Below are 14,110 nucleotides of genomic sequence, written 5' to 3' on the forward strand. Positions count from 1 at the left end.
ATAATTCCATTGCCTTCTGCATGACCTTGTGTTGCGACAAATATTGCGATCTTTTAACATATGAAGGATATCTAGACATGAGAGATTCCTTTTTTGTTAAAGCATGCATCTTTACTAGCTTCCATAGGACCACAAGGGCTTTGTACGGATCGAAACCTGCAGCGCCGAGTAGCATGATTCCAATATGATCCGCCTCTATCTCCATCCTACAGATGTAGGCAAATCGTCAAAGACGAACCAAATCTAAGACTTGCTGAATCAAACCAACTCACAAGGTCGAACCAACTTAATAGTAATAAAAACCAAAGAGATAAGAGAGTACACTAGCGAGATTAACGTCAAATCACATGTAGGAAGCCCTTTATTATTGATAACATGAGATGCAAGCTCCTCTGGTGTGGCACATTGTGCTAAAGATGCATATTTTCATTGTACCGCTATAAATTAGTCTACTCTCGTTATCGTGGGATATTTTATTTAGTTTGATCTTTATGTGCCATATTTTTCTACTTTTTGTGAGTTGAGCACCCTAGTTGACCGAGAAATTCCAAGGCTTTCTAAAATTACCTTTGTCGATGGGAATATGATCGTTAATTCTACATTTAACATAAAGTAGGTAGTTGTGCACTATAAGAATTTATGCAACTTTTTTCTGTTTCTGATTTTGAATTCATGATGTGCAACTTCGGGGACTGACAAATGACTAATTATCAGATGATCTTAGAAACAACTAACGGGTACTTATATAACATGCAGAGTAGGCCTCCTTACAAGTGTCATGTAGAATATCTCTAGAGTGGGCTACATTGTGAAATCTGTAGTACGTAGTAACTAACTTAAACAAGAACATGTGAAAATGTAGTACTGAACTAATTGTATGTCTACCTTCGGCTACAATGTAGTACTACTAACTAATTGTAGTAGTAGCTAACTTGAACAAGAACATGTGAAAATGCAAAAGGTGGACATACATTGAAAAGAAAGGCCACCATAAGAGAGTGGGAAACCAATCGTGCCTGGCGATGTCTGCCTTGTGCCTTGCAATGACGTGCCCAACCTAGAAAAATAATAATGGCACGATGGATGAGAGTTTGAATTGCGTGACGTGAACTCAGTAATCTAGTATTAAACCTAGCTACCTCACCTCGTGGCCAAGAGCAAAAGCAATCTCAGCGCCAGTCTTGAGAAGGTCGAGCAATCCGGTGGTGACCATTATCTTGCCAGGCATGCACCCTGTTGGAATAAGTCATGGCTTGGTGTGGTCGGACTCGTCGGGCGCGACGGATTCACGCGGGACGTGCGGGACACACCGGTGCAGTCGGGCTCGTCGGGCGCGTCGGGTGCGCTCGGGACGTACGGGACGCAGCGGAAGCCGTGACAAAGTGTGTAGCGTGTGTACTCAGTCTGGCGCGTAGAGCAAGCCTGTTGGCAAATGTGGTGGCCAAGTTTGCTAGATGCATGCAGGTAGTTAGTTGGGACGCATCACATGCTCGGCTGGGTCGTTGCCGTTGAGGGAATGATGCGTGGGTGCTATATATGCATGCATGTAGGAGTCAGTTGCTGGTACTTAGGCATCTCCAGCCGCGTCCCCAGGAAGGCCTCCCCAGACGATTTTTTCGCGCCGGCGCCAAAAAAACGGCCCAGTCGCGCCCCTAGGAGCCCGATTTTCGTCGGCCTAGGCCGAAAACAGCGCCGGCGGACCCAGGCCGAACCCGGCGCGCTGGGGGGCGCCCGGGGGCGCCGGGGTGAACTGTTTTGGCGCGAAACAGCCACGGGCCCGCCGCATCAGCGACACGGCGCCTCGTCTTCCCCCAACGGCCTCGGTTCCCGTGGGGAATCAATGCCAAGGTTGCCGTCGGTCAGCCTTGCCATTGATTCCTCACGGGCGGCGCGTCACGGGATGGCGCGCCGACGCCTCCCCTCCCTTGCACGCGTACACATGGGTGCGGCGCGGCTATATAGCCGGTGGCCTGCACTCGCCTGTGCCCACACCAGCCCCGCCCCCCGCCGCCGCCTAGCTCCTCCCTCTCCCTACCTCTCCCGAGCGCCGCCGCCCAGCCCCTCCCTCTATCTTTCTACCTCTCCCGAGCCCGTCGCCATGGTGGAACGCTTCCCCGGAGACGAGGCGGCGGCCAACGGCTTCGGCTGCCGTTCGCTCCGCGAACAGGAGTCCTAGCTCCTGTTCCAGGCGAACATCCCGGCGCCGCCGGACATGCGCGCCGGGCCGACGGGGTGGAGGCTCCGCGCCGGGGGAGTGCCCATTCCCCCGTTGCCCGACGCCGTGGCGAAGCCGAAGTACTTCGCCGAGGAAGTCGAGGTCATGCGCGCCTCCCTCACCGACGCCCAACTCTCCCTCCCCCAGTACGCCGCCAACAACCACGCGGCTTGGGCGGCGTATTTCGAGCGCCGCCAGCAGCAACGCTTGGCGTCCATCAACGGCACACCGGTGGTTGGTGGCCGGCAGAACAGCGAGGGGCGCCACCTGTGGTGGGGCGTCCCCGGCCGCACACTCGAGGGCGTGCTGACGTACCTCGAGGGCGGCAACGACCCGCCGTTGGCGTACCCGGCAAGGGCGGCCGCCCCGGCACAGCACCGGCGCGCCGGGCCATGGGCGCCAAGGAGGTTCGGGTCCTCCTCCTCTTCTTCCTCTTCCCGATCTAGCAGGGGCGCCCGCGTCAAGGAGGAGAAGGCCGACGACGACGATGGCGGCGACGGCGGTGACTTCAGCGAGGTTTTCCTTTTGATTAGTTTATGTATATGTGCTATGTAATGAAAATCCACGAACTTCGCCGAAATGTGCCGAAATTTATCGTGTTTGGCCGAATTTTATCGTGTTTAAGCCGAACTTCGCCGAACTTCTTTTATTTTAAAACGTGCCTGGGGGCGACCCTGGGGCTGGCGGCTGGGGACCAACTCGCCCCCAGGCCCAATTTTTGTGCCGGCTCACCCCAAGGCGGCGATTTTAGGCGCCCCCTGGGGGGCCAACGGCTGGAGATGCCCTTAGTGGCCGGTGGGCGTGGGTGCATGGTTTAGTTAGTTCGCTTAGTGGCCAGGTGATCCGTGCGTGTGCGTGCATGCGTGAGGCAAATGCCGGTGTGTGTGTCTGGCTATATAAGCCATGTACTGGTGTTGGGAAGAGTTTTGTGCTCTGGGAGTAGTAACGGGGATGTGTGTGCAGCCGGGTGAAACTCCAGTGTATTGTGCTCCTTCTTCTACCTCTAGTCTTGAGTGAGAGAGAGAGCTGCAATAACAATTGGTATACAGAGCTTCGGTTCGGGCGATCACCGGCGACCATGGCGCTCATCCCACACGGTGGCGGCGCGGGCGGATCAGCGACGATGGCGATGCCGATGCTGACCGTGGACAACTACACGGTCTGGGCCATCAAGGCGCAGGCGATCCTCGACATCCACACCGTATGGGAGGCGGTGGCGCCGGGCAACGCGGCGGTGAACGCTAAAAAGGACAAGATAGCGCGCGCGTTGCTCCTCGGGGCGTTGCCGGAGGACGTGCTGCTACAGGTGGCGATGAAGCTCACCGCCAGGGAGGTATGGGACTCCTTGAAGGTGAGGTTCGTCGGCGCCGATCGGGTCCGCGCGGCGAGGCTGGGGACGCTGCGCGGCGAATTCGACCGGATGAAGATGGCGGACGGCGAGGAGCTCGACGTGTACGGCGGGAGGCTCGCGGCGATGGCGGCGAGGTATGCCAACCTCGGGGAGACGCTAGGCGACGCAGCACTTGTCAAGAACTTGCTGGATACGGTGCCGGATCGCCTCTTCCCCGTCGTCGCCGGCATCAAGCAGTTCCATGACGTGACGACGATGACGTTCGACGAAGCGCTCGGGCGGCTGCGTGCGTTCGACGAGCGGGTTCGGCGCCGTGGACAAGACGGCAGCGAGCGCGGGGGTGAGCAGCTGCTCATGACGGCGGCGCAGTGGGCAGCGCGGGAGCGTCGACACGGCGGTGCTCGGGACGACGACGACGGGCACAATGGGGCATCGGGGAGCGGCGGCAACAGGCGCAGGCGCTGCTACAAGTACAGGGAGCACGGGCACTTCTCAAAAAACCGTAAATGTGTCTACTGGGTAGCAATCTCAAAAAACCGTCTGAGTATTGTAGGAGTATCAAGGCACATCTACAATAGCTTTATGAGATTGTTTAAGCCACCCATGCCAAAAAAAAAGATAGCTTAAGCCACTATTGAATACAAAATAAAATTTGACAATCACTTTATTGGAAAATTTTACAACAATGAACTGGCCCTTTAGAAATGTAAATATTTCCTCATACTTTTTTTTGCGGGTCAAATATTCCCTCATACCTGACCGGTGTAGAGTATGCAAAGTTCATATATAAAAAAATAGGTTTGTACGTAAATTATCAAATATATAACTGAAACATTCATGTAATGACATGCATGAAAAAAATATATACAATAGAGAGGGGGTGATCGATTGTCTCTTCAACTAAGGGAAAATGAGATAGCAAATAGATAGATTCCCGAACTATGAGTTTAGGCAAGGAATGCTATTACTGTCCATCAGATAAAATAACATTTCATATGATAATATAAAATCACAATAATTAGCCAAATCTGTAGGTAAGAAGTGTTGTGATGTTGTACAGATTTTTAATAATTGAAAATCATATTCAGCAGCAAACTTGTGTGCCTATAATTCCATGCTTATTCATTTTATAAGCTCCACAACTCAATTGCTCCTCATACACGCGTCCCCAGCCTGAACTCTTTTTGCTTGTGTGTATGTGCACAGGCCATGCGTGTTCCTTGTCCTTAAATCTGAATCCATATCTGATCCTCTGATTGCTGCTTGCTGATTCTGGTACAACTCATTATGTATATAAATTGGTGGAATTTGATGTAAAAAAAAGCAAACTAATTAATTTGGAAGCGTGCCTGTTTTTCTAGCACAATTGTAAGCCAACTCAGTTGGCTTTGTCGTTCCCGTGGAAATAATTATTTTTTGCTGCAGACCAGGCCCAACATCGGTTCATCTGCGGGATAGAGGCTCCATAAGTTTGTTTGCATTAAGTAGTTGCTAACTCTTATTTCCGTCATAATTGAGACCTAGCTCAACTGGTTATGGTCATAGTGACAAAGCGGGAGCTCTAGAGTTCGACTCCCACCCTGCCGCCTTTTCTTTTTTTGCACTCTACACCCGAACGAAGGGCAACCTACGAAAGGACATGATGATGAAAAAAACTAGAAAAACTGCCCGTGCGTTGCAACGGAAGAAAAAAACCACATACCCATGCGCTGTGTTTTGATATTGACTACTGAGATCAATGTCGTCTGGAGACAATTTATTTTATATTTCTGTGTGTGTCATAATCTGTGTATACTAGTAGAATGACCGTGCGTTGCACGGGCTTTTGAATTTTTTTGCTAGACTTATATTAACATAATTAATGCATGTTAAATTCTACATGTAGAGACAAGATAGCACGGGCACAATCGGGTAATAATTGAAGCCCACTTCACTTACAATGTAAATTGATGAAAGAAAGGCAAATTGACGATGCATATATACAGAGTGATGATCGAACTAAATATCCATTACAAATTAAGCTCTACTTGATGCGCTTAAAAAATTCTCGCACAATATTATGAATGTTGTCTTTAGCTTTATTCGCACGATATTTTAGCAAGTACAATAAAAACCTTTTTCAATTCATACTCATCCCGCATAAGCAATATATGTTGTTAGTAGGAGTACTTCATGTCGAAGGTCTTAAAATGTGTACCCGAGAATACTCACCGTTCAAACCGGGCGAAACAATTGTTTAACGTTCCACCAGAGCATAAAGAAAAACAAAATTGTGAGACACATCCCTGGAATTTCCTAAATTAATGTTATATTACAAATAGTGATAACAAAAACAAATGCTTGTATTTTGATTGTTATGATAATGAAATATATAAATTTATTACCCGTCTCTACTCGTTGAAAAGAAAGACCTGCACCGTCGTCGACTTGATCAGGAGTAGCTTCTTTGTATAACTCCATTGCCTTCGGTATGACCTTGTGTTGTGACAAATATTGCGATCTTTTAACATATGAAGGATATCTAGACATGAGAGATTCCTCTTTTGTTAAAGCATCCATCTTTGCTACCACAAGGGCTTTGTATGGATCGAAACCTGCAGCACCGAGTAGCATGATTCCAATATGATTATCACTATTGTTTCATATCCAATTGCCTAGGGACAATCCTTTCTTTTATTGTTCTTTTACAAGTCAACAACTAACTTTATTTACGGGCTCTTTATTATCTTGCCAAGTTATCTTTTCATACCGCCTTTTCTTTTTTTGCACTCTACACCCGAACGAAGGGCAACCTACGAAAGGACATGATGATGAAAAAAACTAGAAAAACTGCCCGTGCGTTGCAACGGAAGAAAAAAACCACATACCCATGCGCTGTGTTTTGATATTGACTACTGAGATCAATGTCGTCTGGAGACAATTTATTTTATATTTCTGTGTGTGTCATAATCTGTGTATACTAGTAGAATGACCGTGCGTTGCACGGGCTTTTGAATTTTTTTGCTAGACTTATATTAACATAATTAATGCATGTTAAATTCTACATGTAGAGACAAGATAGCACGGGCACAATCGGGTAATAATTGAAGCCCACTTCACTTACAATGTAAATTGATGAAAGAAAGGCAAATTGACGATGCATATATACAGAGTGATGATCGAACTAAATATCCATTACAAATTAAGCTCTACTTGATGCGCTTAAAAAATTCTCGCACAATATTATGAATGTTGTCTTTAGCTTTATTCGCACGATATTTTAGCAAGTACAATAAAAACCTTTTTCAATTCATACTCATCCCGCATAAGCAATATATGTTGTTAGTAGGAGTACTTCATGTCGAAGGTCTTAAAATGTGTACCCGAGAATACTCACCGTTCAAACCGGGCGAAACAATTGTTTAACGTTCCACCAGAGCATAAAGAAAAACAAAATTGTGAGACACATCCCTGGAATTTCCTAAATTAATGTTATATTACAAATAGTGATAACAAAAACAAATGCTTGTATTTTGATTGTTATGATAATGAAATATATAAATTTATTACCCGTCTCTACTCGTTGAAAAGAAAGACCTGCACCGTCGTCGACTTGATCAGGAGTAGCTTCTTTGTATAACTCCATTGCCTTCGGTATGACCTTGTGTTGTGACAAATATTGCGATCTTTTAACATATGAAGGATATCTAGACATGAGAGATTCCTCTTTTGTTAAAGCATCCATCTTTGCTACCACAAGGGCTTTGTATGGATCGAAACCTGCAGCACCGAGTAGCATGATTCCAATATGATTATCACTATTGTTTCATATCCAATTGCCTAGGGACAATCCTTTCTTTTATTGTTCTTTTACAAGTCAACAACTAACTTTATTTACGGGCTCTTTATTATCTTGCCAAGTTATCTTTTCATACCCGCAAAAGTACAATTTATTTCTTGTTCCTAGGTAAAGCAAATGTTTAGTGTGCTACAGTTGTATCAGTGGTTTGTAGAACTTTAGAGAGTATTAATGTTACCTTTAGCTCTTCATTGGGTTCAATACTCTTACTTGCCGAAAAGGCTACAACTGATCCCCTACAACTGACCCCCAACACTTATCGAAAAAAGCACACATAAACCTACCCATCTCTCCCTATGTATCGGAATAAATCCCATCAAAAATCTCTCATTACGATAGGTGCCGCACATGCGGTGCCCCACTTGTCACTAGCAAAGGAGATGGGAGTGAAACTCTGAAAGGGGTATCCCTCAATTAGTGATTTCAGACTAATGTGAAAAAGGAAGTTGTGCGGTCGGTGTCGGTGTCAAAACCGGCGGATCCCAGGTAGGGGGTCCCGAACTATGCGTCTGAGGTTGATGGTAACAGGAGACAGGGAACACAATGTTTACCCAGGTTCGGGCCCTCTCGATGGAGGTAAAACCCTACGTCCTGCTAGATTAATATTGATGAGTATGGGGTTACAAGAGTTGATCTACCACGAGATCGTAATGGCTAAAACCCTAGAAGTCTAGCCTATCTGATTATGATTGTCCCTACGGACTAAACCCTCTGGTTTATATAGACACCGGAGGGAACTAGGGTTGTACAAAGTCGGTTACATAGAAAGGAAATAGTACATCTGGCCACCTAGTGTGCCATCCACACAAAGCAGAGTCCTATACGGACACGGGAGAAAGTCTTCTATCTTGTATCTTCATGGCCCAATAGTCCGGCCCATGTCCAGCAGGCCGGACGCCCGAGGACCCCTTAGTCCAGGACTCCCTTAGTAGCCCCCGAACAGACTTCAATGATGAGGTGTTCGGTGCGCAGATTGTCTTCGGCATTGCAAGGCGGGTTCCCCCTCCGATTACTTCAAAGTCCCTGACTTAAAGAGCGGTATTCAGCTTTTCCATTTAATGTCGCGCCCATCGGCTTCCACACCTTGCTGACTTCAGCTTCCACGTGGCGAGCGAATACGAGAGGTCGGGGTATTTTTGCACATACCACCCTGACCATACAAGAGAGGTGCCTATTTAAAGAGAATAGATCTCAGATCCATTCCACACCCCGCGAGAGAAATCCTCAGAGTTCGCTAGGAGGAACCACTCCAACATGGCTAGCGCTCCCAGCTCTTCCTCTCGTCCCCATGGCTCCGAAAAAGGTGATTGGGAGAGATGTTTCGTATCTCATGGTCAGTTGACGAAGCTGCAAAAACAGGGCTTTCTTCCTCCCGTGGATCTAGTCCCCGTCCGAGCAAGATTGACGTCCTTCAACGGCGAGGTTCAGGTGGAGAATTTCCCCAATCCGTCCAAGGGGAACGAGTATGCTTCATTCCCTTCTTGCTAAGAGGCATCGGATTTCCAATCCATCCCTTCCTCCGAGGACTTCTGGAGTATTATGGCCTCCAACTGCACAGTGTCACTGCCGCCTCCATCATGCACATCGCGGGTTACGTTGCTCTATGTGAGCTATTCCTGGGCTGTGAGGCCCATTTTGAATTATGGAGAAAACTGTTCTGCCTCGTCCCTTGTAATCAAGGGGGATCAATATTCGAAGTGGGAGGAGCCGAGGTATGGCGCATCGCTGGGACCGGATACCTGTCCGGCACGCTGAAGAAGGCTTCCGAAGAGTGGCCTTTCGAATGGTTCTATATTGACGACGTCGCTCTTCCTGACCCAGTCCGAATGGGTCTCCCCAAATTTTCAAGTGCTCCATTGAAGAAATGCCACAGCTGGCGCCCTCGGAGCCTCGAGGAGGAGGATAGCGCGGAAGTCAGTCAGTTGATGGGCAAGATTAAGACGCTCGCCCAATCCGGATTATCAATAATCGAGGTAATGGCGATCTCCATAGCGCGGGGGGTCCAACCACTCCAATACAGAGGGATTCCCATGTGGCACTATAATGGGGAAGATGACGCCTCACGCTGCAGTCGGAAGGGTCCGAAAACCCCTGCCACTTTGGCCAAAATATTGGCCGAACTGTACACAGGGGAGAAGGAGGAGTTCACTCGTCTCCAATGTCGAGATGGATTTCCCATGTATAATCCTCCTAGCTGGGTGAGCTCCAATCCCACCATTTTACTCCTCTCCCTGGATCATTTTTAATGGATAGTAACCTATTAACTCGCAACAGGAATGGCAGAAGGCTACCGAGGGGATCCATAGCCCCACCCCCAGCTGGAGGGTCACAACTGGGACCTTGACCCCGGATTTGAAGAAGATTCGGACATATTTGTGGAGCTCGATAATGGAGTATTCTATCAAACGAGCTATGATGGTACGGAAGTACCTATCATCGCCGATTATCCCGGCCTCCTCCCTGCTTCGCATGTAAGTAACTTAAGAGACACCTTCTTCGAAAGAGTTTCCTTATTATGCCTCACCCATCGCACTATTTCGTGTTCCAAAGGGGAGGTGCTCGACGTCACAACGTGCACCAGAAGCATCTCCGAGGAGAGCGGCGCCCACGCCGAGCACGTCTTCGAAGAGAAAGGTAAACGACAATACGACAGAACCTTCATCAAAGAGGTAAGGCTTTCTTTTTGAAAATACATCTCCTGATCGCCACATCAAATCATGATGCCATTCGCCGCATTCTATTAGGAAAAGTGCCCGCCGGACTATGTCCGGGGATCCCGCTGGTCGTGCTTCCACTAGTCAGGTTCCAGACCCTGCCCTAAGGACAAGGGCTGACATGGGAGTGGCGCCGAACTGTCCTTCCGCAGAGGATTCGGACGATATGTCCGTCACAAATTCTGAAGTGGAGAGTGCCATGAATCATCATCGTCGGAGGGCCGCTCTCCGCGGCCCCGGCTTTTCAAAGGAGGCATTCGATTCCTTCAGCTCGGCCGATGCGTATATCCGAGCTGCTCGGGATGGGCTTGCCAGAGCCACGGACCAGCATCTAAAAGATATGCGGGTAAGTGTAGATTTAATAATCATACACCAGTAGCCCCCGAGACTTAAAGCAGGTGATACAACTGATTTAAGGATCATTGTACAATCAGGCACTTATGGAGAAGAATAGCCTGCTGTCTCAAGAGCTGGAAAAATGTCAGACTCAACTAACTGCGGCTACCACCAAATTGGAAAAATCCAAGGAGGCACCACCTGGTAATGTTTCTCCCCAGCGGAAAGAAGTATAATCATACACCAGTTATATTAACACTATTGTGTTTCTGCTGACAGAATCAGTAGAGCAACTGAGAGAGAAACGGAAGGACGCCCGGGCTGGTGAACAAGAGGCCAAAAGGCAACATGCAGTAGTCGAACGCGTGCTGACGCGGGTCGGGGATGAAAAGGAACAAGCTGCAGGATTCCCATACCCAACTGGGCGAAGAACTAAAAGATGTTCGAGCTCAGCTAGCTGACGCCGTCAAGGAGAATAGGTGGCTACAAGGCGGCATATTCGGTATGCTTTTCAAACTTGCCTCCCTATGATTCGGCGAGGGGCGGAACTAACAGATTTATGTCTGCAGGTAGGCTGACCGGCCGTCCCGAGGAAGAAATGTCCGGATCTCAAGGCGACCTGCTACAAGAGCTGTCCCAGATGCACGAGTGAGTTCGGCAGGCAATGCGTAGTGTTGCCAAGGCTTTATGGACATCTGCCTCTCCTCCAGGAGGTATGGCGGAGCTCGTGGAGCTGTTCAAAAGGGGCACAATGGCGTATTCAATTATGGAATATATCAGCCTGTCGGGAAGGTGCGCGAGAGGCCTGGGCCATGGTAAAAACACGGTATACCAAGCTTGATCTGAATCATATGGCCCGGGTCGGACCGCTAGGGTCATATGGGGAAGAAATTCCCGTTAATTTGGTATATGACCAAGTAGAATTAGCTGCCAAATTTTCCCAACAGGATTGTAAGCTAGACAGCCTGTTGGACGGTGTAGAGGAGGAAGTTTTTGAGTCCAAGTGACCATGTACTTTCCTTGATATATTTGTTCCTAGCCGGATTGTAAAAGGATTGTCATGGCCAACCTTTTCGCTTCGACCTCTGGACCCGAAGGTGTGGAGTGTTTCCGAATACTCGAGTGGTAAAATAGACCGGGGTATGCATGGAAACCAGGCGTAGGGGTCATAGTTGCTTGAACAGACAAGTTGTATCCGGCTAGCTATGTTATATTACATTGTGATTGTAAGAAAAATCTTTCAGAGAGAATAGTTCTGTTAAGGGTTCCTTTTGCATGCGTTAATATGCATGTCCGAACTGTGATTGGAAACTACGTAGTATAGATAACATCTGGGGGTTCATAGTGGAAGAAATGTAAAACATCTTTAGTCCGTCGACCGAATATTTCCTTAAGAACGCTAGCTTTTGGCTTCACCAAGTCTGAGGTACACATCCGGATGACACGGCAGTAACAATCGCAGAGGTGCTCCCTTTATGCCCTAGCTAAACTAACGGGAACGTAGGGCATAAGCACAGGAGCCAGGCAACTAATACGTCCATTTTGCATCATGCTTTTATATCGATATTTATTGCATTATGGGCTGTTATTACACATTATGTCACAATACTATGCCTATTCTCTCTTATTTTACAAGGTTTACACACTAGTAGAAAAAGGGGCTTTGGTCCAGCCAGAAAAGAGCATTAATCCCGATTGCATTACGAACCGGGACTAATGTGAGCATTAGTCCCGGTTCAAGCGGCGAGGGCACCATACAGGCATTACTCCCGGTTCAAATGGGACCTTTAGTCCCGGTTCGTGGCACGAACCGGTACTAAAGGGTGCGATGCCCATTAGTACCGGTTCGTGGCACTAACCGGTACCAATGGGGTTGAGACCTTTAGTACCGGTTCGTGCCACGAACCGGTACTAATGGTGCAATTTTCAAATCCTACCCCCCCGGTGCATCGCCTTTTCAGTTTTGTAAAAAGCAAAAGATATGATAGAAACTTCAAAATCTAAAATCCTTCGAGAGGTAGTTATGTTACTACATCTACTAGTTAGGAAAATTTAAAAACTTAAATTTGGACATGTTTTGCAAAAAATGTAGGGAAAATGTAAAACGGCTATAACTTTTGCATACGATATCGGAAAAAAGTATAATATATCAAAATGTTCGGAACGAAAATCCGCATCCGATGGAAAATGGCCTGTTTGCAAATTTTTAGAATCCTCAAATTTTAAAAGGAAAAAAATTATGCTCAAATTTCAGTTTTTTTGAATTTTTGTTAAATCTGGTCAAACTACTTATTCAAGAAGTATTAGTGTTACTAAATAATTATTCAAGAATATTAGTGTTACTAAATAATTATTTTAGTTTTTTTAAATTTTGGTCAACTATGGTCAAACTGTGGTCAAATTGTGGTCAAACTACTTATTGAAGAGATATTAGTGTTACTAAATAATTATTGATTTTTAGAACAATAGTTTCAAACTCAAACAGTGAAATGTGTGACTTCATGCTCAAGCTAAATTTCTGAGGGTTAATAGGATTGCCATCTTACTATTGTCAGGAAAACAACAAGTGCAGACTTGGAAACGAGGGAGAATTGAACCCGGAAGTTAAGCGTGCTCAGGCTGGAGTAGTGAGAGGATGGGTGACCGTTCGGGAAGTTAGATGATTTGGAATGATGAGGGGTGATTAGAGATTAAAGGTTAAATTGAGCAGTGATGAGGGGTGATTAGAGATTAGAGGTTAAAATAATTCAGAAATTTGAAATTCAAAAAAAAAATTCAAATAAAAATTCAAATAAAATTTCAAAAAAATCATAAAATATCCTTTAGTACTGGTTGGTGTTACCAACCGGGACTAAAGGTGGACCTCCAGGCAACGGCCACGTGGAGGGCCTTTAGTCCCGGTTCCAGTAAAGAACCGGGACTAAAGGGGGAGGCTTTAGTACCGACCCTTTAGTCCCGGTTCCAGAACCGGGACTAAAGGCCCTTATGAACCGGGACCAAAGGCCCTTTTTCTACTAGTGACATGAAGAGGGAGAATGCCGGCAGCTGGGATTCTGGGCTGGAAAAGGAGCAAATATTAGAGACCTATTATGCATAGCTCCAAAAGTCCTGACACTTCACGGAAGTTATTTCCAGAATATATAAAAAATATTGGGTGAAAGAAGTTCCAGAGAGGCCCACACCCTGGCCACGAGGGTGGGGGCACGCCCTACCCCCCTGGGCGCGCCCCCCCTGCCTCGTGGGCTCCCTGGTGGCCCTTCGATGCCCATCTTCTGCTATATGAGGTCTTTTGTCCGAGAAAAAATCATAAGCAATCTTTCAGGAAGAAACTCCGCCACCACGAGGCGGAACCTTGGCGGAACCAATCTAGGGCTCCGACAAAGTTGTTCTGCCGGGGAAACTTCCCTCCGGGAGGGGGGAATCATCGCCATCGTCATCATCAACGATCCTCTTATCAGGAGGGGGTCAATCTCCATCAACATCTTCACCAGCACCATCTCATCTCAAACCCTAGTTCATCTCTTGTATCCAATCTTTGTATCCAAACCTCAGATTGGTACCTGTGGGTTGCTAGTAGTGTTGATTACTCCTTGTAGTTGATGCTAGTTGGTTTATTTGGTGGAAGATCATATGTTCAGGTCCATTATGCATATTAA

General features: G+C 47.1%; 2 protein-coding genes across 2 annotated transcripts; both read left to right on the top strand.

Moving 5' to 3' along the window:
* Positions 1-3,293: 3,293 nt before the first annotated feature.
* Positions 3,294-10,225, top strand: LOC147973137 (uncharacterized). Its single transcript, XM_087524584.1, has 3 exons — positions 3,294-4,068; positions 9,955-10,038; positions 10,149-10,225. The coding sequence occupies exons 1-3, from the start codon at positions 3,294-3,296 to the stop codon at positions 10,223-10,225; spliced, it is 936 nt and encodes a 311-aa protein (XP_087380710.1).
* A 59-nt stretch (positions 10,226-10,284) lies between these two features.
* On the top strand, positions 10,285-10,915 carry LOC147973138 (uncharacterized). The gene is made up of 3 exons (XM_087524585.1): positions 10,285-10,464; positions 10,553-10,658; positions 10,734-10,915. The coding sequence occupies exons 1-3, from the start codon at positions 10,285-10,287 to the stop codon at positions 10,913-10,915; spliced, it is 468 nt and encodes a 155-aa protein (XP_087380711.1).
* Positions 10,916-14,110: the final 3,195 nt, after the last annotated feature.

The sequence above is a fragment of the Triticum urartu genome, chromosome 5A, assembly GCF_056163025.1.
Source record: "Triticum urartu cultivar PI428250 chromosome 5A, HENAU_Tu73, whole genome shotgun sequence".
In the NCBI taxonomy this organism is placed as follows: domain Eukaryota; kingdom Viridiplantae; phylum Streptophyta; class Magnoliopsida; order Poales; family Poaceae; genus Triticum; species Triticum urartu.

What these genes read in the sequence shown, in the direction of transcription:
- LOC147973137 (XM_087524584.1), top strand. Translation starts at nt 3,294, where the DNA reads ATGGCGCTCATCCCACACGGTGGCGGCGCGGGCGGATCAGCGACGATG. An exon ending in CGGGCACTTCTCAAAAAACC is followed by an intron (nt 4,069 to 9,954) that starts GTAAATGTGTCT and finishes CGTGTTCCAAAG; the next exon opens with GGGAGGTGCTCGACGTCACA. An exon ending in GCACGTCTTCGAAGAGAAAG is followed by an intron (nt 10,039 to 10,148) that starts GTAAACGACAAT and finishes GCATTCTATTAG; the next exon opens with GAAAAGTGCCCGCCGGACTA.
- LOC147973138 (XM_087524585.1), top strand. Translation starts at nt 10,285, where the DNA reads ATGTCCGTCACAAATTCTGAAGTGGAGAGTGCCATGAATCATCATCGT. An exon ending in AGCATCTAAAAGATATGCGG is followed by an intron (nt 10,465 to 10,552) that starts GTAAGTGTAGAT and finishes TTGTACAATCAG; the next exon opens with GCACTTATGGAGAAGAATAG. An exon ending in ATCCAAGGAGGCACCACCTG is followed by an intron (nt 10,659 to 10,733) that starts GTAATGTTTCTC and finishes TTCTGCTGACAG; the next exon opens with AATCAGTAGAGCAACTGAGA.